The 27,371-nt window shown below is 40.4% G+C and overlaps 2 protein-coding genes and 1 non-coding gene across 3 annotated transcripts; 2 read left to right on the top strand and 1 right to left on the bottom strand.

Moving 5' to 3' along the window:
- Positions 1-313: 313 nt before the first annotated feature.
- On the bottom strand, positions 314-7,052 carry leo1 (LEO1 homolog, Paf1/RNA polymerase II complex component). The gene is made up of 14 exons (XM_028401783.1): positions 6,950-7,052; positions 6,221-6,369; positions 5,846-6,129; positions 5,278-5,486; positions 4,878-4,982; positions 4,699-4,793; positions 4,375-4,523; positions 4,191-4,275; positions 3,997-4,091; positions 3,775-3,909; positions 2,060-2,195; positions 1,043-1,235; positions 854-951; positions 314-598 (listed from the first exon to the last, which is right to left on the bottom strand). Exons 1-14 carry the CDS (start codon positions 7,005-7,007, stop codon positions 485-487), a joined length of 1,905 nt encoding a protein of 634 aa, XP_028257584.1. The 5' UTR covers positions 7,008-7,052; the 3' UTR covers positions 314-484.
- Positions 7,053-7,823: 771 nt separating this feature from the next.
- trnar-ccu (transfer RNA arginine (anticodon CCU)) lies at positions 7,824-7,896 on the top strand. The gene has a single exon. It is a non-coding gene; the product is annotated as a tRNA-Arg (tRNA).
- Positions 7,897-13,059: 5,163 nt separating this feature from the next.
- On the top strand, positions 13,060-25,552 carry tmod2 (tropomodulin 2). Its single transcript, XM_028402344.1, has 10 exons — positions 13,060-13,179; positions 17,308-17,527; positions 18,350-18,506; positions 21,634-21,756; positions 22,024-22,098; positions 22,173-22,303; positions 22,388-22,495; positions 22,584-22,727; positions 22,889-23,033; positions 23,560-25,552. Exons 2-10 carry the CDS (start codon positions 17,402-17,404, stop codon positions 23,589-23,591), a joined length of 1,041 nt encoding a protein of 346 aa, XP_028258145.1. The 5' UTR covers positions 13,060-13,179; positions 17,308-17,401; the 3' UTR covers positions 23,592-25,552.
- The last annotated feature ends 1,819 nt before the right edge of the window (positions 25,553-27,371 follow it).

Below are 27,371 nucleotides of genomic sequence, written 5' to 3'. Positions count from 1 at the left end.
GTATAAATGTTGTTAAGGAGAAAGTGCAATATTTTTGTAATAATCCTTAGAGGTGGAATAATACTGTTTGAGTCAAGAAATGTGGGGCTACTGCTACAGAGCCAGACCTACACACAGGTAAACCCAAGATGTGTTGTTGTACCAGTGAAAAGAGAGATAAGAACCTAATTTAATCTTTTATCAGGTCACACACTCCCGTTAATGTTCTTTATTTGTTGAGGGACTAAACAGTATGTTTCATAATATCACAACACTGTGATTCACGCATACAGTATGATTCATATTGTTAAAAGAATACAGAGCCTTGGGAAGCTTTGGTTACATAACACAACCAATTCTTTATTTCTCACCTCTGCTGTACACAAATACACACACACACACACACCCACACACTGCTCATACTAAAATATACAAAACAAAATATGGCTGTTATATGCCATGTGGGCTGAGCACTGATAATACAGTGGAATGATAGAAAAGTGAATTATTCGTCATCATCATCCTCCTCCTCTTCATCACTGATGACATATTTCTTAGCTTTTTTGGTGGACATTTCCTCATCATCTTCTGCTTTTCTCTTCCCTGATCCCTCGCCCTCCTGTCATGATAAACATGATGTGGTGAGATGAGGTGTCAGCCATGTTGACAGCAGCAAATGCTGTTGCTGTCAACATTTTTCACTTTTGTCAACCATCAATCATTTTGGACAGTCAGTGCAGAGGTAAAACCATGTCCTCTGAAACGACTAGTACTCCCTGTCCTGGGTGCCTCACATGAAAAGTCAGCTTTTAAACCATCCATAGTGTCCTGCCTCACATTGCCCCCTGTCTGTCCATAAGAGTGCTGCACTTACCTCATCACTGTCCAACTTCTTGGCCTTCATCAGCCTCTGAGCTTTATCATCATCAGATCCTTCGTCACTGTCCGACGAGTAGATCCTCGCTCGCTCCTCTGGATAGGGAACAGAAAAGGATGACCTCAGTAACAATATCCAAAATAATTTAAAGTGACCACATCAGATGCGATATCGCTTCATCCTCACCTCTCAGGCCTCCACCTCCCTTGTACTTGCTCTTAATGGCTGCCAGGCTGATGGCTTCCTCGCCCTCCTCCTCATCATCATAGCGGTCAGGCTCCAGGTAGCTGCTGCTCAGGCCTCTCTGGTGCTGCTTCTCCCTCATCCTCCTCTGCTGAGACTCTCTGCGGATGGACGCTCGCAGCCTCTCCTCCTCTTTCTGCCATGACATTTAGAAATGATTTTAAGCATAGCGTATTCTATGTAACTGCTTAGTAATTATTATCTATACTTTTAGATATTTTAAGTATACTTTTTTCTAATATGACAATGGTTACACATAACATTATTTAGATTCCCAGGCACATTTAAAATAGTACTTTCAGTCTTTTTGACTTTCACCTATCTACTCCTTATTTGTTGTACTCTGATTCCTATTTAACTTCTTGTGTATTCATGTCCTGTGGTAACCACACAGTGAGATAAATAAGGTGCATTAAAAGGATAACTCAAGGCAAAGTAAGACCGCAAAGGAAAAAGGGGAATTGTTCAATATTGGCCATCCTGCACCTGTCAAAGTTGGCTGACAGCTACTGCTAGTTAGCCAAAATCCTTTCCAGGCATTCCTCCCCTACATAAGCTGTACTTCTGAAGAAAAGCTGCTTTTGTTGGCTCTGTCCAAGTATTAATTATAATGTTCACTGAAAAACAAACAACTGGCAAGAGTAGGTGATGGGAAAACCCCCCAAAAAATGTAATGCGCATGTGAGCGGCTTTAATATCAAGAATCTTTGTTACATCAGGCAAATCTATAAGCAATGACGACAGCGCTGCTTGTTTGGGTTGAAAGTGAACCAACAACAACCATCCCAGACTTGCTGACACTGTTTCCATACCACTACCCACTGCATGACCCTGTTATGTAAGCCCGTCAGGTTGTGTCTTTATATAACAGGACATGATGCTTGTCAACAACTAGCCTCGTGCAATGTTTTTAGCCTCTGTGGTAACAAAGGAATGAGGAAAAACAAAAGTATGCGTCACCTTGATCATCTCGTTACGATGAGACTCTGGATCCCGTCCTGCCATGGGGAGGATTCTGATCTTCTGTGTCTTGGAGCAGCGGTCAGCCAGAGATAAGGTCATCTTCCTGTGGGTGGCGCTGTCTGTGGAGTGGGGTCTGGAAATGCACATAAATCCAATGTCAGATTTAAAGTGAACAATCTCCCCATTACTTTTTTATGTGTAAACAAGTGAGGTGGTTGAGTGGGAGGTTTTCACACTTTTTAAATGTTTTTTGGTATCTTAACACCTTATTAAGACAAATACAAAATATTAGCATTGTTAAAAACAAAAAACAGTGCATCCTGCCAAACCAGCTTTAATCCACCCTCATTAAAGCTACCCTGTTAATATCTGCATGGAAAATGTTCTCATGACAAAATGTTGTGCATGCACATTGCACACGGGCCATGTGATGCATACTTCTGCCAACAGCTTCATACTAGAACTCTGATTGTCAGTTGTTTGCATTTAACACACCAAGAAATGAAAGCAGTGAGCCAACAAAGGTAAATTAAACTGCTGTTATACTTGACTGACACGTTCTGCTTTAGAGTCAAATATCAGCCTTAACCTCATGTCCTGATTTAAATTCCCTCAGTGTTTACACTCATAAGCTCAGCACATTGAGATGAATAGGACTTAAGGTTCATGTAGTAACACTGATGTTTTATTCTGTGGTGGCTGCCGAGTGGTGAGACCTGACTGTGAGGACTTTGTCGTGTTGAAGCTTTTAAAATATTAATGAAGGTGTAAACACAGCGTAGCCTGGTATTAAAAAAGAATCTGCTTTGTACATGTTTTATGATGTAGTAATAGTATGTGCATGTTAGCTCAATAATTCACACCCTGCTGAGAAATACCAAACGCAAACATAACTGTGTTTGACCTGACACAAAACATGTGTTTTACTCGCTGTCCAAAAACATTAGACTGTTTGTGAAAATGTCTGTTTCGTACTGCAGTGCATACAGCAGAATCAGCATTTTTTGTCTGCAGAATACCTGATAAGAATCAGCATCAACTCATTTGGCAACATATTTGATTAAAAAGTGTTATAATTTAACAGTAAATTTAAAATGTTGCTGTTAATGAAGGTATGCTTTTCTCATTATCTTCTGTGTGTCCTTCAATCATTGTAATAATGTAGGAAAAACTAACCCTTCGTTCACATTGACCGCTTCCCTTCTCCATTTATTTTTCAAAGTAGTTTTAAGCTCCTTTTAAAAGGCAAACAACACAATGTCCCAACCATGTGTGCGCTGAGCAGCTTCAGCCCTTAATCCTAATCAAAACTCAGATGATAATACTCAATCTGAACAAACTGGAGAGCTGTGCTGTACAGTCAGTCAGTTCTGGCTCGAGTCCTACTAGACGCATGTGGTCTGAGAAGACAGAACACTCAGGTGGACTTTGGGGGCAGTAAGAGGCTTACACAATTGTTACTGGGAGAAAACTGGGCAGCTTGCACAAGGTGATCCAGGGACTTACAGCATACAGTACATTTCTGAATGAAGGGTGCCTTTGTCGTTGTTTGGAATTAGAGCTAACCCAGAGCTTGTTTAGTGCATGTTTTGCTGTCTGGCAGCCAGAGAGATGGAGTATCCCGAGCAACTCATAGTTTATGCCTCAAGTGCCAATCTCTAATATTAATAGCAGCCCGTCACCAGCACAACAATGGCATGGCAGCACGTTACCTGAATGTGAGTTTGGTTTTGAAAACGGCCTGCCCCTGCAGTCCAGTGCCCTGACGGATGAACAGGTGGTTGTGGTCTCCTTGGAGAGGAGCTTTGTAAACATCAAACACTTCGTTCCCCAGGTGGAGGGACATGCTGCGGCAAAGGACAGGAAACTTTAAAATTGTGCCAAGCACAGAGCACGTCCTGTTTATGGTGACAAAAAACCGACATAATACACACCTGCCGTCAGACCATTTGACAATGCGTGCGTTGCTTTCTCGCGTTTCATTCCCCTCCTCGTCTCTCTTGGCTCTCCACCGGATTGTGTTCTCCACCTATGGGGCAAAAGCAGAATATGAGTCCCTTTAAAATGCTCAGCCTGAAGCTTTTAAAGATTTATTTAATTTTCTGCGCACACAACTACTGGTACACACCTTCAGTTTGAGCCTAGTGCGTCCCTCTTCATCCAACATTTCTTCATCCTCAAATTCATCCTCGTAGTACTGAGGATCGAAGGGTCTATAAAGGCAGATGATTGAAGATTAAAATCACTTTCATGGTCATCAAGTCCCTTTTGGTTACTGGTAGTTTTCTTGTCTACAGTGACATCTCTCTGACCTGGGTTCCACAGACAGGAAGTTGGGAAGCTTGACAAAATAAAGGTCAGATCCCAGGTCTGTGCTGACTTTTGGGATCTCTACTTCAATACGTGTTTCAGGTGCAGGCTCCTCTTCTGCCTGCTCCCCATCCAGCCCATCCTCTGTATCCTGAACACACACACACACAAAGAGAACGTGAAACTCAGTATGATTCAATGACCCATAATAATGGGGATCAGCTCAGAGAGGCTTAGTAGGGAGCTCTGAGAAAAAGAGATTTGGGAATTGCAATTAAAGAAAGGCTTCATGATGAGGGCAGGAAAGAGACAGAGAGGACAGATACCAGAGGCTGTCCCGGGGTCGGAGGCTTCTCTGCATCGCTGTCTGAAGAGATGTCATCAGCCTCTCCAAACAGGTCATCTGCTGCTGTCTTCGTTGCTGCAGAAGAGAATAAAGTACTTTGAAGCGGAATACGATAAACATGTCTTATTCAGCTTCACCTGATAGAACTGAAAGTCTTACTTTTCTGTATTCCGACATCACTGTCTGAATCAGAATCAGAGGTAGCTTTTGCTTTTGTTTTTTGCCTGAGGAAATCATCCTCACTGTCACTGCCCTTTGCAGACTCTGAAAGAAAGGGTCACAACAGGTGATTAAAAAAAAAGACATCCTTATGATGTTTAAACTACCAATACAGGAGAGATGAACACCTCACAACTGTAAAGAAAAACACTTCATTAGCACATGGAGAAAATCTGAGCAATAAAACTAATCTCATATTAACCTCAGAGCTCAGGATAAACAGTTCACATATGGCCCTAATCCACTAAAATCTAAGGTGTAAAGATTAACACAAGAAGCTGGCTCATGATCCAGCTCACATGCAGGGTTTCTTCTATCTTTAACACAAGGCACAGTTTACCTGACTTTCTGTTTCTTGGCCCCTCATCATCAGAATTCTCCCTTTCTTCCTCAGAGTAATGACGTTTCTCCTCCTCATCCTCTGATTGGTCGCTCTTGGCTCCTCTTTCCCACTTCTCATCATCTGATTGGTTCTCCCTGCCAGAGCCTTCCCCATCAGAATGAGGGGTGCCCGGCCCTGACTGAGGAGTGCCAGGATCACTGCGAGCGCTGGGTCAAAACCAAAAGTATCAGTACCAGTTCTCTGACAGTGAAGGGAAGTTTCTTATCATAACATTACAAGTTACTTCCAGTGAAGCAGCTTTCAGCTTCTATGCAGTTCAGCTTTGGAAACAACTCTCAGAAGATATAAAAAAATGCACCTACTGTTCGCAGTTTCAAGTCTAGACTTAAAACCACGCAGTTCTCAGCCTTTGTGTTCTTACTTTTAAAACTCATTTTCTGTATTGTGCTTTTATTTTTGTACAGCATACTGAACTACCTTTGTGTATGAAACACGCTATATAAATAAACTTGCTTTGCTTTTTTGCTTCCAAGATAAAAAACACAAGTAAACATTGCGCACATACCTTCTGTCTGAACGAATACTGCCCCTCTCAGAATGACGGCTTCCAGCACCAGACATCCCACTGCCAGCTGGACTTCCTCCATCTGACCGGTGGCCACCATCCTCCTCGTCTTCATCCTCATCTCGATGGCCACGCTCTGAACCGCTGTGCTGCTCTGCATCAGAGTAATCTCCTTGGTCGGAGTGCATGCTAGCATCTGACTGGTTCCCTGATCGTTCAGACTGGTTGTCACTGCCGCTGTGTTGACTGTGCTGCTCATCCTCACTGTCGTCTCCAAACAGCTCCTATTAGGTGCAGAAGAGGCGGGTGAGATAATTGACTGGTTAAGAGATACTTGGTTCAGGGACATGTAGACTTAAAAACAAAAGAACCCACCTTATTCATACTGGGTTTCCCTGCCTCCTGGCCTTCGTCATCATCATCATCATCTCGTTCCCTCTCACTGTCACTCCCGCTGCCTGAAGCATTGCTGGCAGAACGAGGTCTCTCCTGATCTGAGTCTGAACCAGAGCCAGACCCAGACTCTGCAAAACGCAGACAGTTTTCCTTCATATATACAGTTCATCAGGCACAGGAAGTGCAAAAGTACAAAATACACATAGGCTGTCAAAAAACAAGTACAACTCATGTTTTCTGTATACAAGTCATATATTCAAATTTGTAACATGGGAATGATCATATATTAAAGTTTTCAAAATAGGTTAGGAGGATCAAAAATATACAAAAAGAGATGTGCCACTGTCTTTACTGAGGATTTTATAGTACGCGAATGACATTTTCTGTCATACAAACTGTAAATCATAAACACTATCATAGCTTAGCAATTTTGTAGTTATTAGTATGAATCCAACGTAACACAAACTAAAATACAAAAAACAAGCACAATAAAGAATAGAGGGCAGGTCGGTTGAACACATCAAAAATATACTATCTATGAAAACTTGAAGAAAATAAACGTTTTTATCCTTTGCATGCAGATCCGTGCGACGTTCAGTTTCACTGCGGAATTCTAACATCTGTTCCCCAGCTTGGAAAAAACGGATACCGCTAACAAGTTAAATTTATACTCAAACACGATAATCAGTCGCTGAAACACATCGATACCTCTCTGATCATTGTCGCTGTCCCCATCACTGCCGAACAATTCATCCATGTCCGCCATTTCTTCCAAACTGTGCTACACCGCGACCGTACCGGAAGTGATTCTCCAACCTTTGAAGAAATGTTTCACTTCCGGGTCAAATTTTGCGTGTGGTGACTAACACTGGACACAGGGGGCGTTAAACCATGCTCGAAACATTTTGGAACCAACAAGTCGTTTTTTTTTCGTTCTGTCAATGGTGGCAGAAAACAATAGCAGCGTTCAACCGCACACGTTTGAATAATCAAACAGTTTACTCAGTTAGTCAGAATGAGAAATAGTTACTCAAGCGTGCTTACAGTTTTTTTTAGTCAAAATACAAATTATATATTTTTTCAAGTTCAGTTCTAGTTCAAGTTTTTGGCCACAAGATGGCAGCGTTTCCCGTTATTCTGAAATTCAATTTATATATCCACCACTGGAAAAAAGTGAATGGGTGCTGTGAAAACAATGTGGGATGAGGGAAAAAAGGAAATAAGCAAAGCTGTAGTGATGGTGCTTTATCTTTAGCAACCGTAAACTATAAACAATACACTGATATTATTTTCCAGTCAGTATTCTGTGCAGTAAAACATGGTGATGATGGTGGTACAGTATGTGATCATAGCTGCCTTCTAAACAGTTGATCTGAGTTTGATATATCAAGTACAATGAAAATCTTTAGAGGCAGAAGCTCCGCTGTGCCATGGCGTCACCTGTGTCTCCTGCAGTGGTCAACTTCTACATGGAGGCTGAGGACAAATGATGAACAATGCAGAGATAACAAAGGATAAAAATGGGGATCACCCTGGGGAAACACACAAGCTGCACAAGGACTGGTGAAAAACATATTGTGAAGCCCCAGTGGCCTAATGGATAAGGCACTGGCCTCCTAAGCCAGGGATTGTGGGTTCGAGTCCCATCTGGGGTGTGTGGAATCGACCATCTCTGCTAGAGAGCTCACACTTTAGCATCACTGACTTTGCCTCTCATAAAACAATACACTTATGGAGACAGTTGTTTCTCCACCAACTCAGGAAGCTGCCTGGAGGAGAAGTGGAATGTCTCCAGAAAAAACGCACATGTCCAGTTCCCTCACTTCAAAATATGTCTTTGTGCATTTTATTGATATTGACACATTAATGACTGCTCTTGAACTGATCTGTTTACTTTTTCAATTTGATTTGAAGCAGGATGAGGAAACCTTTTCTGTCTGATAATGTTTCATTTATGCTTCATCAGTTTATGTCTCAGTGTCATCACAGGGTTAAAGTGGCCCAGGATGGTGGTTATTTAAGATCTTCTGGAGCTTTCTGACACTGACACTGTTTTCTTCGCAGGTTGCCGCCCTGCTTCCTGTCAGTCGTGTGTCTTTTTATGGTTTTGACATGTTTTAAGTGCTTTGTTGATGTGTTGTTCCCTCTGTTCCGAATAAGACTCAAAAGCGGTTGGCTGCTCTCCAGAGTATTCCTCAGAGTATTTCTCACTGCATTGAACTGCAGAGGTTACATTACTCTGGTGTTTTGTGCTTAGGGTGAACAAGTCTCTGTCTCAGTGTGAATCCAGGTTTAAAGTGTGGTGTTTATCTTTTACCTCCTCATTGCTCATCATTTGTCCTCAGAATACTATGTTTATAGATCAATTTAAAAATCACACTTTACCCTGTTTTTGTTGAGCTGTTTAATGTGTCAGCAGAACTAATAAATACATTAAATGATACATGGTACAGAAGGAGTATATGAAATGAATAAAATTAACACTGTAGATGAATATAGATTAAAACTTAAAACATGATGAAAAATATGTGATAAAGTCAATGAATTTAATCTGTAGCAGCAACCTCAGCATAGCAATTTACGTTGAGTGTACAGGTTATGACACAATTCAAAACAATCATCCACAATAACAAATCATAGGCAAATAAAATTGCATCAAAACTTTTTGTTTTTGTTTTTACATGCTTGTATGAGCTCAGTAGTGGAACCCACAGAGGTGTCAGTCCAATCTCACGGTGACGATCCTTCAGTTTGCCAGTCACATCACTGGATTCAAAAAGTAAGTCTCCTCTTATGTTATATAAACAGGGGCAGTGTTCGGCGTACACCTCAGGTGATTCTCCTATTCTGGTCAGATAGCAGATGTCAGAATGTTCATGTTTTGCAAAGATTGAGACACACATGGAGTATTACAGAGATACAGTTCTGTTTACAGTAAATGAACCTATCAGAGTTTTCACAAAAACACTAAAGGTCTCAGAAATTACACAACTGTTTCACAAATATTTTTTAGTCTCTGTCTAGCATGACTTATCTCATAATTTCTTTCATTAGCAAACCTAGAATAATATGAATGTTAGAACTATTGTTGATAGATCAGTGATGTTTTACATTTCTCCCCTTTAAGTGTATTAAGAGGACTTTCTTTGTTTTTTTGTCACATATTTATTTGTATCAGGGTGTGATCTGCTGTTATTTTAATAGCCTACTAAACCTTTCCTACATCACAGTTAGTTTTTTTACAGTCCAAGTTTAAGATTAAACTTAAACTTAAAATAGGACTGGATAATCCACAGTGGGGAGAGCTGACAGCTTTGACTATGCTGTCATTTGCCACATCATTTGGAGATCCTTGGAGATGTTTGTTGCATGGTCCTGACACACGCATGTGGACTCCGCATTGCACAGTGGGACAGGATGCTCTGCCAAAGATTGTCAAAAGCTTTGTGTAATGATACAGATCAGATTTACTGTAAGTTACTGGGCTGTGTATGTTTTGGGTGGGATGGGAAATAGAACCCTGCAACACACATCTCTGTTACGCTCTCACTTCTGCTGGTCTGATGACAGAAATGTTTTTATCTTGGCAGGTAAAGGAAAATGCACCACAGCCGCAGGACCATGGCAGACGTTCTGTGGTCACTTTAATGTTGCTGATTAGTGCAGTCAACAGTAAGAGTGATGCTGTCAATAGGATAAGGAGAGGACAGAGGAGTTCTTGATGTAGCTTGTCACTTCAAGGTGACAACCACAGTGGGGACAGCTTTCTGAACTATGAAATAAACAACGGAAACATTAGAAAGTGAACACTGTCTCTCCTAACATATCTCCTCTCTCTATGTTTACAGTTCAGTGGTGTGTCGATGGTTTTAGTTGGAGTTGACAACTGTGTCTCCAGCAGAGCTTATTTACCAGCACTGGTGCCCAGGTATTTAGGTGGTAGAGCCATAATTGTCAACAGCTATACCAGAATCCAGAGTAAGGAGGGCTTTATGAAAATTGTTAGATGGCATCTTTGAATGTTTTCTATAGCAGGAAAGATGTCCTCACTATGACATCCACAGAGCTTCTTCCTCATCATGGAGTGATGTTATTGTGGTGTAGTGCTCTACCATGTAAAACCACCTCTCTATCTTGGGTAAAGATGTTTATTTAACCTAAAAATATGTCTCATGTTTTGTTTGTCTGCCTCCCCTGCCCTTCAGCTATCCATCAGACTAGGAGAAGATCTGCCCTGATAAAAAAAAATCTCCATCTTAGGAATTAAAACCTTCACTTCAGGAAAGGCAAAAAGTTAGTGCAGCTAGAAAAAGTATTGTATGGTGCACTCTCTCATCCATTAACACTTTCTTCACAGTGGCTACAGTTAGCTTTAGTTATCTATAATCAGCTGCTCTAACCTGAACCTGTTGGTTTTCTGGGTCCTTTTAGTGAAGTTTTATCAACATAGTGAAGTTATGCTTGGCTGCCTCCTTGTGGCTATAATAAGTTACTACAGAAATCACCATACTGACACAGGCCTGTAAACTAAACCCTAACTCTTTAACCTTTTTTCACAGCAACCCTGAAAACAGTATTCGAGTTAAATGGAGGAAGCAACATTAAGGTGACAAAGAGGAGCCCAGTCAAAGTGAGTCTGGTATCTCCTTTGTCTCATGGAGCACTGGCGCTTTCAGTCTGTTTGAATTTGTTCTTTTTGTGAAGCTAGTTTCTGAGCTCCATAAGTGTATTTACTGGTTGACTTGCCTGCAGCCTTTAATACATGTTCTTATTGAAAACTCAATTTTCCAAATATATTTTTTCACATTTCTGTATGTTTGTTTTTCTTTGCAGTGACTGCTGCCCCCTACTTCCTGGTAGCTGAGGGCTGTGAGTATGGCCATATCAAATTAAAGCTGTGTAAAACGTGTGTCATTTGTGCCAGAGGAAAGAACATATTGTCAGACATTCAGGCATCTCTTATTGTTGACCATAAAACTTTAGTGAACTCATATTGTGCTGCTTCTTGCTGAAGCCCCACTTTATTAGACCATCCACCCCTGTCTGGGCTCACTTAGTGCCTCAAGTTAGTGCTGTGGTTTGATTGACAGCTGTGCCACTCTATGAGGGCATCCCAAATGTAGGTGTGAGTACATTAAATTAGCTTCTAATACTACTTTGAAAATTAAAAACAAACAACTAACCTTTGCATTAAAGAACTTTCTTCGTGCAAGTTAGCTTGGATGCCGGTCAGTGTTGGTTGAGCGGTCTTGAAGCGGATGTGGACAGTGTTATACAGGCCTTGAAGGTAATGAAGCAGCTCTCTGTGTGTAGGAGATCAGAAGGTGTCTCATCTGTGCTTTGATCAACACACCCGTTTTAATGGCTTGAAGACTTCACCTGACCACTCAAATGCTGGGCTATATTTGATTCATAAATTGAATGAATTTGTTTTGCATTTATACGAAAATATTTTATTATTCATCAATCTTTTAAACCAAATTCTTTTAGAAAATACAAAATGAATGAAAAAATATTCATATACACATCATTAATGCATATAGCTTTTTTTTTTAGGAATGATGATTCACAAGGAAACCTGCAGACGTTTCCAAACTGCAATTGATTAGCCTTTCAATGCACATTTTAACAACTGCTGCTTCATTTAACACAACTTCCTTTCTACCTATGCATAATCTGGTCCAGTGTGAGTGTCAGCTCACTGACTGCATGTAAAGCTTTATTTGTTATTTTTTCTGATTCGGCCTTTCTTCCCAAAGCCTGTGCTACAAAAAAACCCTTTCACACAGACAATAAAGCTGCATGATAGAAGCAAAGCAAACCTGACTGCCATGTGTTCTTTCAATCTGCAGTAAACAGTTTCTCTACCTTCAGGCAAAGACAAATATCAGCTACATGTAACTGTATTTCTGGTTTAAACCTGGTTTAATATTGCTTTAAATTAGCCTTCCTTTCATTTAAGACGTATGGCTGATTACTGTCATTCATCATAATCCAGCAGGAGGCCACTGTTGTACATTTCAGCACTCTCATCTCATCCAAGGTTTCTGTGTTCCGTGTGTGTGCAGGCAAGGCATCTTGTTACAGCGCACATATTGTGTCAACCGAGAGGCTACATGAAATTCTATATGCACTATTGTGTAGCACAGTGTAGTAAAGAAAAGGATGATGTGCCTTCCATTATTGTTATATTTAATTAGTAAGAAGAGGCTTTTTGTACATCCGTGTATTTGAAAGAGACAGGCAGATCCAGATTTGTTGTATTATATATGGAGACAGATAATGTAAAGATTTCTCGCAGGTGCAGCCAGACACACAAGACTGACTGTACATGTGATGTCTCAGTTTGAGTTTGAGTATGCTGTTTTTGTATTGTTTTATGTTTATCCTTCTTTCCAGCCAATTTATTTTCCAGTTATTTAGCTCTAAAGATTGATATATATATATATATATATATATATATATATATATATATATATATATATATATATATATATATATATATATAAATATAAATGACAATATATATATAAAAGATATATATATATATATATATATATATATATATTATATATTACATATATATATTTTATAAATATAATATTATATATACACACACATATATATACATATACAAAAATAAGATAATATATATATAATCTTATTTTTGTATATATCATTTTATTCTATTTTATTTCCTAGCTCTCATTTGATTGGCTTTTGTAGATAAAAGGGCGGGATGATTTATGCTATTGGCTCACGCCTGAAATGCTCGCATTCTATTGGTTGAATCAGACGTCACTCAGAGTGTGCTTCGTTTCCCTTTTCCTGTGTTACCGCCCTTGGGCTGAGTGAGAAATCAGGCACAGGAGACATCGCATTCATTGGGAGGACTGGTGTTATTTGGAGATTCCTTTGCCGGGTTTCATTAGCCTCAGGTAAGGAAACATAACGAGGCTTGAAATAAGCAGGCCAATCGGCTGGCATGGCCACTCGTGCAGTTTACACACTGTCACTTGTTTGTTTTCTCCGCTTTAGCTAAACGGCTAGCAACTTGAGTCACAGGTTAGCGTGTTAGCTTCTACATCCCATCGGGCTCTTTCGCATGGTGTACTGCATCCGTCAAATGCAGTTAAGTTTCTAAGGTTCGTGTCACATACACGGCGTGGTCTGTTTCTGGAAGCGGTAGTTTCGTACCTAAGGCGTGGTTCCTTTCGCTAGACTGCGGTATTTACGATCAACATGTTCACTGTCATCATAAACATGTCATAGCTAGCGCTTCTCTGTAACGTAGCCCGCTATGTCTACTGGTGATCTAAGTTATCAACAAAGTAAATACGATCAGTATGAGTCTTAACTGTGCCTTTGTGGCTGTATTAAGTTTCCTCTGATTACTCTGATTATTTGCTCAGTACATGATTCATGCTTTCTTATGCATGACTGTGGCTAGTTGTATGCATAGTGGAGAACTGATTAAATCTAAGCTGCCCATCCCTGTCAGCTAGACAATGCATTTCACAGACAGGGCAGTGAATACCCTCCTTGTGTTTGTTTGACTAAGACAAGAGTTTCGGTGTTTTAAGGACATACTTTGGGTGTGATGACTCACACCAGTGTGGACAGTTAGGGAAAGACTGTGGCTTTAGCAGCTGCACTACTTGTTAGTGACGTGCAAGGTCATTGTACCTGTGTGAGAATGTACTGACACACTCCTTGTGCAAGAGTTGATAATATGAGGGTTTATATGGTAGTTTGACCTACAGGGCTCAATGGTGAATGAAGGGTGTGGTCTGAAGTCTTCAGAGGGTGCATGCTTATAGGGAAGTGCTGTTCTCCCCCTTTAAGTCTGAAGGCAGGTGGCCTTTTTGAAGCAGGTATTATAACCAAGAGGAATGCTCAGGTGACTGCTGACATGTCAGTTTGGTTATACTGGCTACCGTATCACTTACTGCACTACAGCACTGCAGATAAATGGGCTCCTGTGATAAGCTGTGTTTCACCCGCATACCTGTCAGTGGAGAGTGAAACCTGGCTTTGAGCCACTATAGCAAATAATGGATAATTTTTGCAGAGTGCCAGTTATTATTTATACTCTAACCCTAGCAGGACCCTGTTGAGCTGAAGGGTAGGGCACTCTTTGAAGTCTGCTCTCATTATATAATAATATAGTGTGTGTGCAGAACAGGAAAACATACAAATCATGCATTTGTTTGAGAAACACCCTACTTCCTGTTAGATCCTTGCCAGGTTTGTACAGCTAGAGGACAGACATGAATGACGAAAGGAGCTAATGAGTTAATCATCTGTACCCTAACTATTAAATACACTTTCTTGTGCTTTTACCTATATCATCTAATTGTTGTGAACATATATATATATGGCCAGGCTTTCTGTCTCCTTCCATTTTTTTCTAACACTTATAGGCACCACACAAAAAAGGAGGGAGTAGAGAGAGATGAAGTGTAGATAATAAAACTGGAGGAGAGTAGGTGGGAGGAGGAAGTACAGAGAGTCTCCCATGGGTAACATAGCTGGGTCAGCCTAACTATAGTCTTTTTGTGCGGTGTTCTATAATAATGTAATACCAGATTGTACTTCCTGTTCATCTCCTAGCTGCAAATTAGTATGGTTTCTGCCTCTGAGGCCTCCATTTGGCCTCATATTTGACCTGGTCATACATGTCATGTTAGAGGTAGTAGAACAAAGATTTTTTTTAAAAGTAAACAAGCCACTGATTAAGTCCATCTAAAGTATTTTTTGTGGTCATAGTATGCTTCATGTAGCCATAAACTTAAAAATCCAATATTATGAAGTGTTTACAAGTCAGTAAGGGAAAGCTCAAGGTGAGCGCAGCGTGCAGACAGGTTTTCAGTATTATTGGCTTTGAGCCATCTGTTGTTGTCTTCAAGGATTAACAGAGAGGAGAAGGAGAAAGGAATCAATCGGACTGGACTAATGCATCCTCTCAGCGTCTCCACCTCGGACTGAGCCCACCCATTGCCATCATTATCCCTATCTGCATGCTCCATTACTCTTCTGTTTGCGTACTCAAAAATACAGGGCCTCACTGTAGATTGGCTGTTGTTTTAAATGTAGTGAATGGTCTGTCATTAAAGTGAAAAGTAAGAGAAAGTTGGAAACAGTGGTAAACAGTGTTATTTTACGCAGATCTTGTCAAAAGCATCTGCTTGTGTGCATGTGTATGTGCACCTGCATTTGTTCCAGACTGTAGGTTTTTCAAGATGCGTACATGCCAGAAATGACTTTCTGTGTATTTTGGAACTTGTTTGGTATTGTAAACTAGGATAAATCATCCTTAAAGATGCCAGAATAATCCTTCTGTAAGCTCAAAGAGTACAGGTTTAGGTCTTGACGTGAGCCTTTGTTGGCAGTCTTCCCTTTTAAACATTTTTCTGGGATTCTGGAAACCTAATAAGCGGCAATGGTAGAATATTTTCTTGATTACAGCAAAGACCTTATATACTTGTTCATGCTTCCTCCAAAACTCTTGTTTTCTAGAAACAAACAAGCAAAGGCTTGTGATGGTTATCACGAGAAACCAAAATGCCAGTGTTGTCCTATAAACAAAGGTTATGTTTCCAGCCTGAAAAACCATTTTAATGTGATTTTGTTTTCAGGATATTTATTATTTGCTGTGTGTCTGTGTGTATTACACTTTATTCAATGAATGGGTGCCGTTACTGTAATAAGTGTTTTTCACTGTTGCAGCTTTCCTGGCTGTGTGCTTAATTAAACAACAAAGCAAGACAAAGAACAATGGTGCAGCAAGAAAAATGCAGGGTTTGTTGACTTATTAGGCAACAAATATCCAAAGAAATTGTATCATGCCCTCATGGTAAATTAGACGGATCGTTCACCACCTTGTCAGACAAAGGTTCAACGGGTTGAAATCCCTCCGTCATTTTCTTGCAGTGGAAAAACACCTACTCACGCTGTTTTCCAAATTTGATTTAGTGCCTCTACAAGAGGGGGAGAATATCACTTTACATCATCACGTTCATGCACTTTGTCATTATTAACTCATCATCATTGACATTTGAGCTCAAGCTTTATATGCTGACACTCAGCCTCACAAACGACCGCACTATGACTTTCATAATCACTTTAGAAACAAATGTGTGTACTTGGAGATGGCTAATGGAGGAGGAGAGGGGAAGGATTAGCCCAGGACAGAGCTTGGATTGTGGAGACAAGGAACTGAACAGTATGAGAGACTCAGGCTCTGTGGGGAATTCTCTGGACTGGAGAAATCACAGCAAAGGGAAAACTGCATGTTAAAAGGACCAAAAGCACCATATTTTTCTGTTGTCTATTGTGTTTAGGGATGGTTTAGGGATGGAGGTGTGTTTTACTGAATGATGAAATAATGCAACTGCAGTAATGTTCCTTAACTACTATTAAACTACTAGTGCAATTAACTACCAAACACCTGGTCTGTATGCAGTTGTTTTCCCAATAAAAAATAAATTCTTTGACTGTAACACAAGTTCATTACAGTTGTGTACAGTTAACTGAGTGTGTTATTAGGAAAAAGCCCATCTGTGAAGTCCTGTAGGGAATCTGGAAATGATGAGGTCATTTTTATGTTGGGACTGTGGCGTGGGAGTGGGAACTGAAGACTGAAACCTTTTTATTTTGTTTGACATGACACACACCGAGTCCCTTTTCTCGCTTGTTAAGTCTTAACTATGATGTTACACTTAGCCCATCAGCCCTAAAATGGTCTGAGCGTAACATATGCATGTGTTTCTATTGATGAATGTGTCCTTCTGATCATGCTTTTTGAACTTGTCATCGTGGATTAAGACATGTTGGTGATCCTTGCAGGAGGGGTTACAGGATTTGTTTGAGCCTGAGAAAAAGTTCTTACTTTGTTCCAGCTGTGTGTGTGTTACGTCATTGGCAAGGTCTCATTGTACAAACCAGCTGTGATTAACTATTGTTTCACTAGAGTGAGATAAACAATGTTCATCCCTGTTAACAATATTCAGTTACATTTCAATGGTTAAAATGAACTTATATTTGTGTGTTCTGTTTGTTTTCAGGTAGCTTCTCCTTGTCTGGAGCAGTGAGCCCGTGAAGAAGCAGTGTGGCTGTGGTCTCCTGTTCAGTGTTGCTTAGCTAGCTATAGCCAGCACCATGGCGCTGTCGTACAAGAAGGATCTGGACAAGTACAAGGATCTTGATGAAGATGAGATTCTCAACAAACTGTCGGCAGAGGAGCTCAAACAGCTGGAGACAGCCCTCGAGGAGATGGACCCTGAGGTCAGAGCTCGGGAAGGGTTTGGAAAATCTCCAGGGTTATTCAGAGGGCGGATGTTGCTTTGGCAAAGGGATTTATAGGAACATAATATTTCACAAATCATTTCATCATGTAGGGGACATAAGTACAATTTAAAAGTCTTGTTAAGGTCATAGATTGTCAAGTGATTCATCGAAATGAGACATGTTGGATTCAGGAATCCCCTTTTTTTGTTTTTTTGGTGTTCTCCATTCAAACTTCCTATTTCAAATCCAAGACTAGTTTTTTCCATTAGTCCCTGCAACACCTCCCACAGTGCAGCCACTATGGTTGGGAAGAAAATTTAAAGCTGCAGCAGGCTGCCAAATGTTTGTATGTTTATTTGTGACTGGAGCTGGCTGTAATTATTATGAAATCCCTCTCAAGCCCTTCAGACTTTTCTTTAAATTCCATATAAAACAAAAAAATCTTTGTACACAGTGACCACACAGGGCCCACAGGAAACCGTAAGCAGCTGTGGGAATATATTTATCTCAGCTTCTCGTCAGTAAATAGATTAAGTGAAATTTGGTGTCCCATACTTCCCATTTAACATTAACTCTTCCTGCTTTGAATGCCTAAATCTGATGCCACCTACCAGACAACCTTGAAGATGTATTTCACTGAAGTTTGTGAACACACTAAATATTACTCAGCTTGATTAAGGCAGCACTGTCATCCTGTGCATGTCTGCTGAGAAATGGCTCTACAGTAAAACATTTACTTATCTATCATCTAGAAACTTTAATGCGGAAGTCGAAGCTTTCATCAGTTCTTATGTCAAATGTGGCTCCTTGTCTCCTCAGAATGCTCTTCTACCAGCGGGGTTGCGTCAAAAGGACCAGACGGTTAAGGAAGCCACAGGACCATTTGACAGGGATCGACTGCTCAAATACTTGGAGAAGGAAGCTATGGACCACAAGGACAGGGAGGATTTAGTGCCCTTCACAGGGGAGAAGAAAGGTATGTCTGTGTTATCCAAACAGTTTTGTAACATAATTTGAGAAAATTGGACAGTAGCTAAGTTATTTTAGTTTAGTGATTTCCCGCTCTGCTGTGCATCACTCTGCCTCCCCCTTTACTCCTGTATCTTTTCTGAATGATCTTAACGGCAGTCTGCAGCCTTAGTGTAGTGCTATCACATGTTAGTTGTCTTTTTCTCTGGGGGGCGGAGGTGTTCCTTTGTGTGTATCAGCAGTACAGACATAGCGGTAATTACCGTTCTGCTGTCTTTGCAAGTATTATTAATGCATGTCTGCTCTTATGCAACATACAGCAGTGTGGGGGAGGTGCATGTCTGTACCAGGGAATAGGAGGAGGAAGGGAGTGTCAAGGGAGGAGGCAAGTTTAGGAGTTGATGTGTTGAAGTTATATCTTTTATTAGGTAGAATATTTAAATTGATTCTAGAGATGAGTGAATTCTGTCTTGATTTGTTTAAGGTGGAGACTGCGGCAGCCTGTATGTTCTTTGTTTATTTCCAGAGGTAGCTATGCAAATCTGAGCTTAAGTCCTTATTTGAATCAGTGTGATTTCAAGACATACTATTTGTTTAGCTTTTCTCACTTACTGAAATCAACAAATATCCTTTGGCTTACCTATTAAAGATGCATTCATTTTGACACTTCACTGTAGTTGTTGCCGAGTATTTCTTCTTCTATTAGCAAGACGCCTGGTAGTTGCTGGAGATAGGATGAGCTTCCCTGCCATGATCCACTGTTGCAACATTATATTAACAGATCTTTTAGGCTGCCTTCCAGATACTGTGGATCTGTCTATCTTTGGTATTAGATGGAGCAGCAACTTAACCTGTCTTTCCTCTTCTTCTGTCACCTCAGGTTCAGCCTGTGCTGACACACAGTGATTAAAGTTTAATGGCATAAAGGTCGTGTCATTTTACACCCATTAACATTGGTTAAATGCAATATTCACAGGGTTTTTTTACCAGGCAGATGTACAAGTATTTTCTTAGACAGTAAAAAGGCATGACTTCATAGCGTCATGCTGGGACAAGAGCAAGAGGAAATAAACTTGCCAGAGAATTGTTTGTGGCAAGATTTCCCCATACTCACACACTCAAGAAGAAGAACGTTGTTTTTTTAAAACAGAGACACAGCACAATGGTTAGCAAAGCAGAAACTTTACTGGGTAGCAATTCTTCTTCACAAGAAGGAATTCCTTTTGTTGGGAACTCCAAAGAATTGAAAACTACTCCCTTGTTGGAGAGGAAATATGCAACTGACATCTTTCTCCTGACCTGCCTGTGGCCTGTTAGAAATTATACTCCATCTGTGTGTGTGTGTGTGTGTGATCCCTATGACCACATGGAAAAACTCACATCACTGTGTTGGTTCTGTGGAATGCAGCTGATTCTCTTCTCCTTGTTATACTCACCCCCTGCTGATGAATAATGTGGTCACGATTGTCTGTGTCTAGTTTCAATAACGCACATAAGTTTAGAGTAAAACAGCTCACGAAAACACCATGGCAACTGGCCCCATAAATGTATTCTATTGAAGCTCTCGTGTCTTTTTATTACTTTTTTATAATCCATCTTCTTTATTGTTTATTCTTTCTGTTTGACCTTTATTTCCCCTAGGGGATGTCAGTATTATTCAGTTCTGATGATGACTGAAGTTAATCACTTTGGAGAAAGGGAAAGCATGTTTAGTGGAGGGCAGCTGAGCAAAAAAAAAGCATTATATCTTGAATAAACATTGTGTTTGTGAAGGGCGTGGCTGTGGCAACAATGAAAAAACACAAACGCAGCAGCTTGGTTTGATAGGTATATATTATTTACCATTAGGAGGCACACAATAAAAGTAGGTAAAGCTAAAACACTTACTCCTTAACATGTTATATCAGATCATATTTGGTTAAATGTACGTTGTTCTGCTTCTAATTATTATTGTATGAGAAGAAAACAATCTGTGAAGTGTTATAGTGTTGTTATTGCAGTAGATAAACAAATACATGCCTACATTTTGCTCATTCTTCTGTCCTTCTGCAGCTGTTGTGCTAGGTAGAAGCTAACTTGCATCTATATTGGCATCGGTTAAACTGAAGATGGCTAGTTTAAGCATCATCTAACTAGCCAGATTTTATGAATGCGTGTACTACTTTTTTAGATTTCATATGCTTTTTTTTCTGTTTTCTTCAATTTTGCTGTTACAAATAGGCACTCCTCTCTCAAGTGTGTCAGTTTTCCCTTTAGGACTATTACACTGCTTTGTTTTTCCTCTTTAGTTGACGATATATGCTCCTGCTGATTATAGAAATGACAAGTCTGTAGGCTTGCCGGTTTCCTGGCTCTGTCATGTTCATTTCTGGCGGGTTAAATGTCTCTCTAGAGGGATTGGCATAGGATGCTGCCTAATGACTGTATTTACTGTTTAGTGGCATTCAGGAAGTGCCAGAGCCCCCACTAGGGACCAGTTTGGCCAATTTGAGCGGCTTGACTGACTTAGAAGGAGGGAACAGGAGGGAGGGCCCGTTCTTGGGGTGTTTTGTTTAACTGGCACATAAAGGCACCCAATAGATCGTCTTTTTCTCTCTTTTTGTCCACAGCAAGTGTCGGTTGCCCCAGCAGTGGAGTTCAGATTAGACCCAAGTCATTGTTCCGTGACTTCCTTCGCACTCTGTTTCTTTCCTCTGATAGGTTACTATGGCAATACCATACTTGTCAGACAGTCGTTGCTGGACTGAGTTCAGCGTGTCCACTGATGGCTGGGGAATGTTGTGTAAAATAGCAGGAGGGCCGGACTTATTTAAACAGCACATTTCTGTTGTTCACACGTCACCACCTCAGAAACTTGAATGTATATTTTCATGTCATACAATCCCAGTAAGATAATATTGATTTTATAACTATTAACATTGCAAGAATAAACAAATATGTGCAGGCATACCAGCCCTCTGCATGTTAACTATAGAACTGTATTATCATTTTCTTGTAGGCTGTCACACCACGCTTGGCAGTCATGTCCCTGTCCTATGGCTGTGGGATATAGCAGCAGAATTGGAAGAATAACAAGTCTCATGTACCAACAATTAATTTTTAAGTTTAATTCTGCCATCTTTCCTGCTCCTTAGGTAAAGTATTCATTCCTAAGCAGAAACCAATAGAAACACGCCAGGACGAAGTCACAACCCTTGATCCAGAACTAGAGGAAGCCCTGTCCAGCGCCACAGATACAGAGCTGTGCGATCTAGCAGGTAAGAATGAACAGTTACCCTTTGAGAAAGTTCAAAAACATGAGACTGTGAGAGTTGTTGTGTTCTGGCTGAACCCAGCCTCTGCTGCTAAAACACAGGGTCCTTTCACTCTTTGCAATGATTCTATCCCTCACTATGGTGAAATAAAAAGACCACTTGTCTCAGATGCCATCCAGATTTGGTCGCCCACGTTCACATGAGAACGCATGCATACACACCGATGCCTCATTACATCAGCTCAGTCTATGATTTTGCTTTTGTTTGCAGCAATCCTGGGTGTTCATACACTAGTCACCAGCAGTCAGACATATGATGGGACTGGAAGTAAAGAGACTTACAATAGTAAGTACAAAGAGGAATTTATATCCCAAAAAGTGTCAGCATATTGACTTATACCTTTGCTTTTTTTAACCTAGATGTGATCAAGGGAGAGAAAATGAACCCAGTGTTCGATGAGCCTCCCAATCCCACTAATGTAGAAGAAACCCTGCAGAGGATAAAAAACAATGACAGCTCTTTAACAGAGGTCAACCTCAACAACATTAAGGTATACAGAAACACACACGCTTTCAGTGTATGTAACTGCATGTGTTTGACAGTCAATGGCAGCTTGTCTTTTCTGGTTTCTCAGAACATTCCAATCCCTACACTGAAGGACTTCGCCAAAGCCATGGAAAAGAACACACACGTCAAGAAGTTCAGCATGGCAGCAACACGGAGTAATGACCCAATCGCTGTGGTGAGAGGGAGTGACTGTGGGCTTTTAACGGCTTTGTTGATGCCTAACAGCTCCACATTTTAATGCCTTTGTGTCCTCCTGCTTCCAGGTGTTCAGCGAAATGCTGCGGGAGAACAAGACGTTGCGAAGTTTGAACTTGGAGTCAAACTTTATCACTGGGACAGGGGTGCAGGCTTTGGTTGATGCCTTGAGAGACAATGACACACTCACAGAGGTCAAGATAGACAACCAGGTAAGATTTTGTTTGTGCCTGTGAACACAAACACTTGCCTAAATGGAACAACTGTATTTGTGAAAAATAAGTCAAAGTCCTTAAGTCTCAGTGTTTTCTGCCACATATCAGTTCTGATTCTGATGTACAGCGCTTGCACTCTGTATCTGTGTGTTCTTCAGAGGCAGCAGCTGGGAACCACTGTAGAGATGGAGATAGCTAAAATGTTGGAAGAGAACCACAGCATAGTGAAGTTTGGCTACCACTTCAACCATCAAGGACCTCGGTCCAGAGCTGCTGCAGCTATCACCAAGAACAATGACTTGGGTATGACTCACACACACAAACACACACAGCAATTAAAGGTTTGTTTCAACTTGATAAAGCTGTGGGAGATGTTGCCCATGGCGTTGTCTTAGACCTGACATACCCATGTTGAACATCTGTTCAGTTTCCACTAGACGTCATTTCACAGTGACGACCTCTGCTCTCTCTTTTAGCTCCTCCTCCTGTCAGAGCCTCGGTAGCACAGGTCTGATGCATGGGTGTGGCTCCCAAGTGTGTTGATGATAACAGCGATTTCTTTCACAGTGTTTGAATGGCGCGTTCACTGCATTAACAGAGCAAAATACTGACATTGTGTGATCTTACAGTTTTGAGGATGATGACATCTTACTTCTTGTTTTCTCTACACACTGACACACGCTGTTGAAATAGGTGTAAACTTTGACCACATAGCTGTTGATGAGTCACATAATGAACTAACCGACCTGTGTAGATTGAAGGTTGTGTTACATGTTTATAGTCAGGCTTTTGCCCTTTTTATTGATTCTGAAGTTGTCTCTCATTCTAGTTCGCAGGAAGCGAGTGGAAGGGGACCTGTAGGGACAGAGCCCAGCCAAGCCTGTTTTTTCATCTCATCGTGTGGAATAATTTCAGCCAATGCCCTGGTCTCATCTCACTGTGTGGAAACTTTAGTCTTGTGCCAAACTGCGGGGCAAGGCATGCTCAACCAGAACATACATCAGAGAAGAAGGGAAATAACTGGAACTGCCCTCTCCCATACACATGTTCATACTTATGTTTGTTATTATGTTGTTTTGAAGGTGTAAATCTCATTAGTTTTTTTTTAGTCATTTCATTTCAGCTGATCCTTTTTTTGAGCCTTTATATTATCTGTCCAGACTTTTTACTTGCTTTTTTTCCTTTTATACGATGCTATAATAACTAATCATGATCAATACCAAGTAACGACCAAGAAACAATAACAACTTTGTAAATGCAGTAGCTAACAATGAGAAACTCCCTTATGTCTTCTGTTCTGATAGTTTAGTATTGAAGTTGAGTTGAAGTGAGAGGGCTATTTTGGAAGTTGAGGCTTGGATTCACCTGAACTCTTACATCATAACATGGTGCCATTGAGCTGATGGGGATAGAACGGTTAAAGCGTAGCCATGACTCGGCCGCAGACCTTGTGTGGCTGGACAGCTGTGTGCAGCCCTCCACTCTGATTCTTAGCCTGTATGATCAGGATGGTTTGCAGGTGCTGCCTTGTAAAGTCTGTTCGACTGGTGCTGGTGTTATACTGTAGATGGCACAAGAAAAGCTGGTTTACTGTTTTCTCTTCTCTTCGTGTAAATGATATCCTGAGATTATCAGTGCATATTACCTTTGCTTACGCTTTGAAATTTTAAGATTTTGTTTTGATACGGTTCAAATTTTGATCACTTTAGTCTTTAGACCAGATTTATAACCAGATTCTGATTTTGGAAGTGGACCTGCACTGTTAAAAAACATCATATTAACTCAGTCTAGACTGAAAAGGCTTGACCTGTTACAAATGTTGCATTCAAAACACTGGCGCTCTATGATGCTTAACCATGCCAAAGACTAACAGTGCTTGAATACTGGACTTGATGGTTCAGGTTTTGGCTTTGTCATAGCACAAATCTGGGACTAAGGAGTTTCTCTTGTTTTTTTTTTATGTGGGCCGTTTATAACAAAATGGTTAGTGTGTAGTTCAGTAGGGTGTGAAGAGGAGTTGGCAGACAGTTTGTGTGTAAACGTTTCAGTTTTACCTCTCAGGTTGCAACTGCTTGTGAAACATTTCTTTGAACTACATCTCCCAGATAAATGTAACTTTTCATACTCGCTCTCTATACTTTGATGTGTCTCTCTCAGCAGTAGCATGTCATTCATTGCATAACAGATGACAACATGCTATGTGCACATCAACACGTGCACATCAACATTAGCTGCACTAACCTGCTTGAGTTTGGAGATAACAGGACTAATTTAGGAGCTACTTGAAACTTGTACATACTGTTTATGTGTAATAGGAACAATATGCTGGCATGAAGTCATCACCTGTGAACATCATGTTTTTATTGACCAAAAATGTTCTTTCATCAGACACACACATTCCTGGGACTTACAATTTTTATATCTGTGTACCTTTTCCACCATCATATCTGCAACTATTCCTTCTTTAAACTTTGTTGTTATGTTACTGTGTTTTTGTTTTTCTGGTGGACAGTCAGCTTAAAGCAGCTAAAACTGCTTCTCTGCTTGGGGCTTGTTATTATCCTGTAATTCATAATATGTCTTTTAACTGTAAAATTCCATCTCAAATTCAAAGTGCACACACACACACACACACACACACACAGTAATGTGTGTACCACATACATACATACACAAGTCACTGTTGAGTTGTTTTATACCTTCAATCAAAGCCCAGGTATTAACACAAAGAATATCTATTATCATAACAAACACAATACTGGTAAAAAAAAAAGGCACTGCTGAATATATAAGACATCGTCAACAATAAATGTTTTTACATACTGTGTGCCCACACTTTAATTATGGCATGAGTAATAGACCACAGACGTGCTGAAAACTTGAACAATGAAACATCAAGCGTACACACATACCAGATGTGTAGTCACAGTTCTGCCTGCTGTTTTGGCCTGAGTGTTTCTGACTATCAAGTTCCTGATTAAGGCTGCAGCCAGTTATAGAGTGACCTCACAGTGTTTCCCTCCAGCTGAAAAGAATTTTGATGAGATCACACAAGAACAGAGAAAATACATCAGAATGTTGTTATCTTGATTGTAGAATATTTGGTTTGGATAACTCCACCAGAGAAAATCTGCCACTCAAAATATATTTATACAATTACACTAACCTTATATAAATTATATAATGTGATAATAATACAGTAATGGTAATGATTAGCATATGCTTTTGGTTATTTCATTATAAGGCAATGAAGATGTGGAAGGTGAACACAAGTCAGACGCAAACACAGCCATAACCTTATGATTTAATGAGGTTATTAATAAGTTGTATTGTTAATGAATGACAACTATTTTTTTTATCATTTTCTGTTGTTTATTTTCCAACTAGGTATGTTTAAAGCTTTTTCACAATCGTGACCTCACTGAATCCATCAAATTGTTATCAACAAATGTCACTGCTTCATATCCTTTCATGACTTTTCCTCTAAATGGATATTCTGTGAGCTGTGAGGCCTCTGTAATCAAGAGGCCTAAAGGGCAGGTCAGTAGATCACCTAAGTTATCCAACGGTTGTCCTCTGGGGAACAGACTAATCAAACAATAGCCCTGAAGCACTTCTGATTTCAGAAAGCTGCAGCCTACATATGCAGCCTTTAATCAGATCCAGTTTTTGCAATTATTTGCACATGCCTGAGAGATGATGTAATGTATATGACTCCCTCTCTCTCTCCCTCTCTCTCTCTCTCTCTCTCTGGGTTTCCTGTGCCAGAGTGTTGTGGTGAGCTGCTGTCAGAGAAAACTCTGCACTGCTGGCAGTGAACTGTGGTCGGAGGAGGGGAGGAAGATGAACAGAATGACTCAAGTGTTTCCACTCTATGAGTGTATATAGAGAGAACGGGAACAGCAGGTTTATGTCATGTCTGTTTAATCATAGCAGAGGGCATCTTTTCAAAGGAAAAATCCCAACCTAGATTCACAAACTGTGAGTAAAATATACAGGCCAGCTCTTACGTAAGTACAGTTTAAGTGTTCCCTCAGCCCATGACTATTAATAAGTAGCTACTGCCTCCACATGTGGAAAAACTACATTCTGAATGCCATGGTTTTGCTTGAGGTTGGTGTTCAGAGAGCACACTCGGGAATAGGCAGCTATGTTTAGTTTTAAGTAATAGGTGGGAGTATCTGGAGGTCCAAAGAGAAGAACCCTTAAAAATCTTCACTAAAGCTGAGCTCGCAGGCTGACTGCAGTGCACACATCCCGTAATATCAGAAACGTGACATCAGACAACAAGGCTTGTAAAGCAGAGGCTTGTCTCCACAAGAACAGGAGTGATGGAAAAAAGTAGATGCTTACACAAACGCATTCATGTGCAAACGCTGAGATCAGAACAAAGCTCTCAGGAGTCTGTCTCTATCATGACCTCATGCGCTTAGTAAACAAAGACTCACAGATTACAAGTGGGACCAGAGAAAGGGAACGGCACTGTACTGTGCTGTATTCACAAACCAATGTAATGAAAGGAGCCGAGCACTTGTTAAATAAAGCTGTTTATTTTAGAGGAAAGTAGGCGACAAATTAAACATACAAACTGAATTTTAGGTAAGAACGAATTAACAGTGCACTAACTAAACTCACTGGAGC

This window comes from Parambassis ranga, chromosome 3 (genome assembly GCF_900634625.1).
Source record: "Parambassis ranga chromosome 3, fParRan2.1, whole genome shotgun sequence".
Lineage (NCBI taxonomy): Eukaryota > Metazoa > Chordata > Actinopteri > Ambassidae > Parambassis > Parambassis ranga.
The sequence above is the reverse complement of the archived record's forward strand: the minus strand, read 5'-3'. Positions and strand labels throughout refer to the sequence as shown.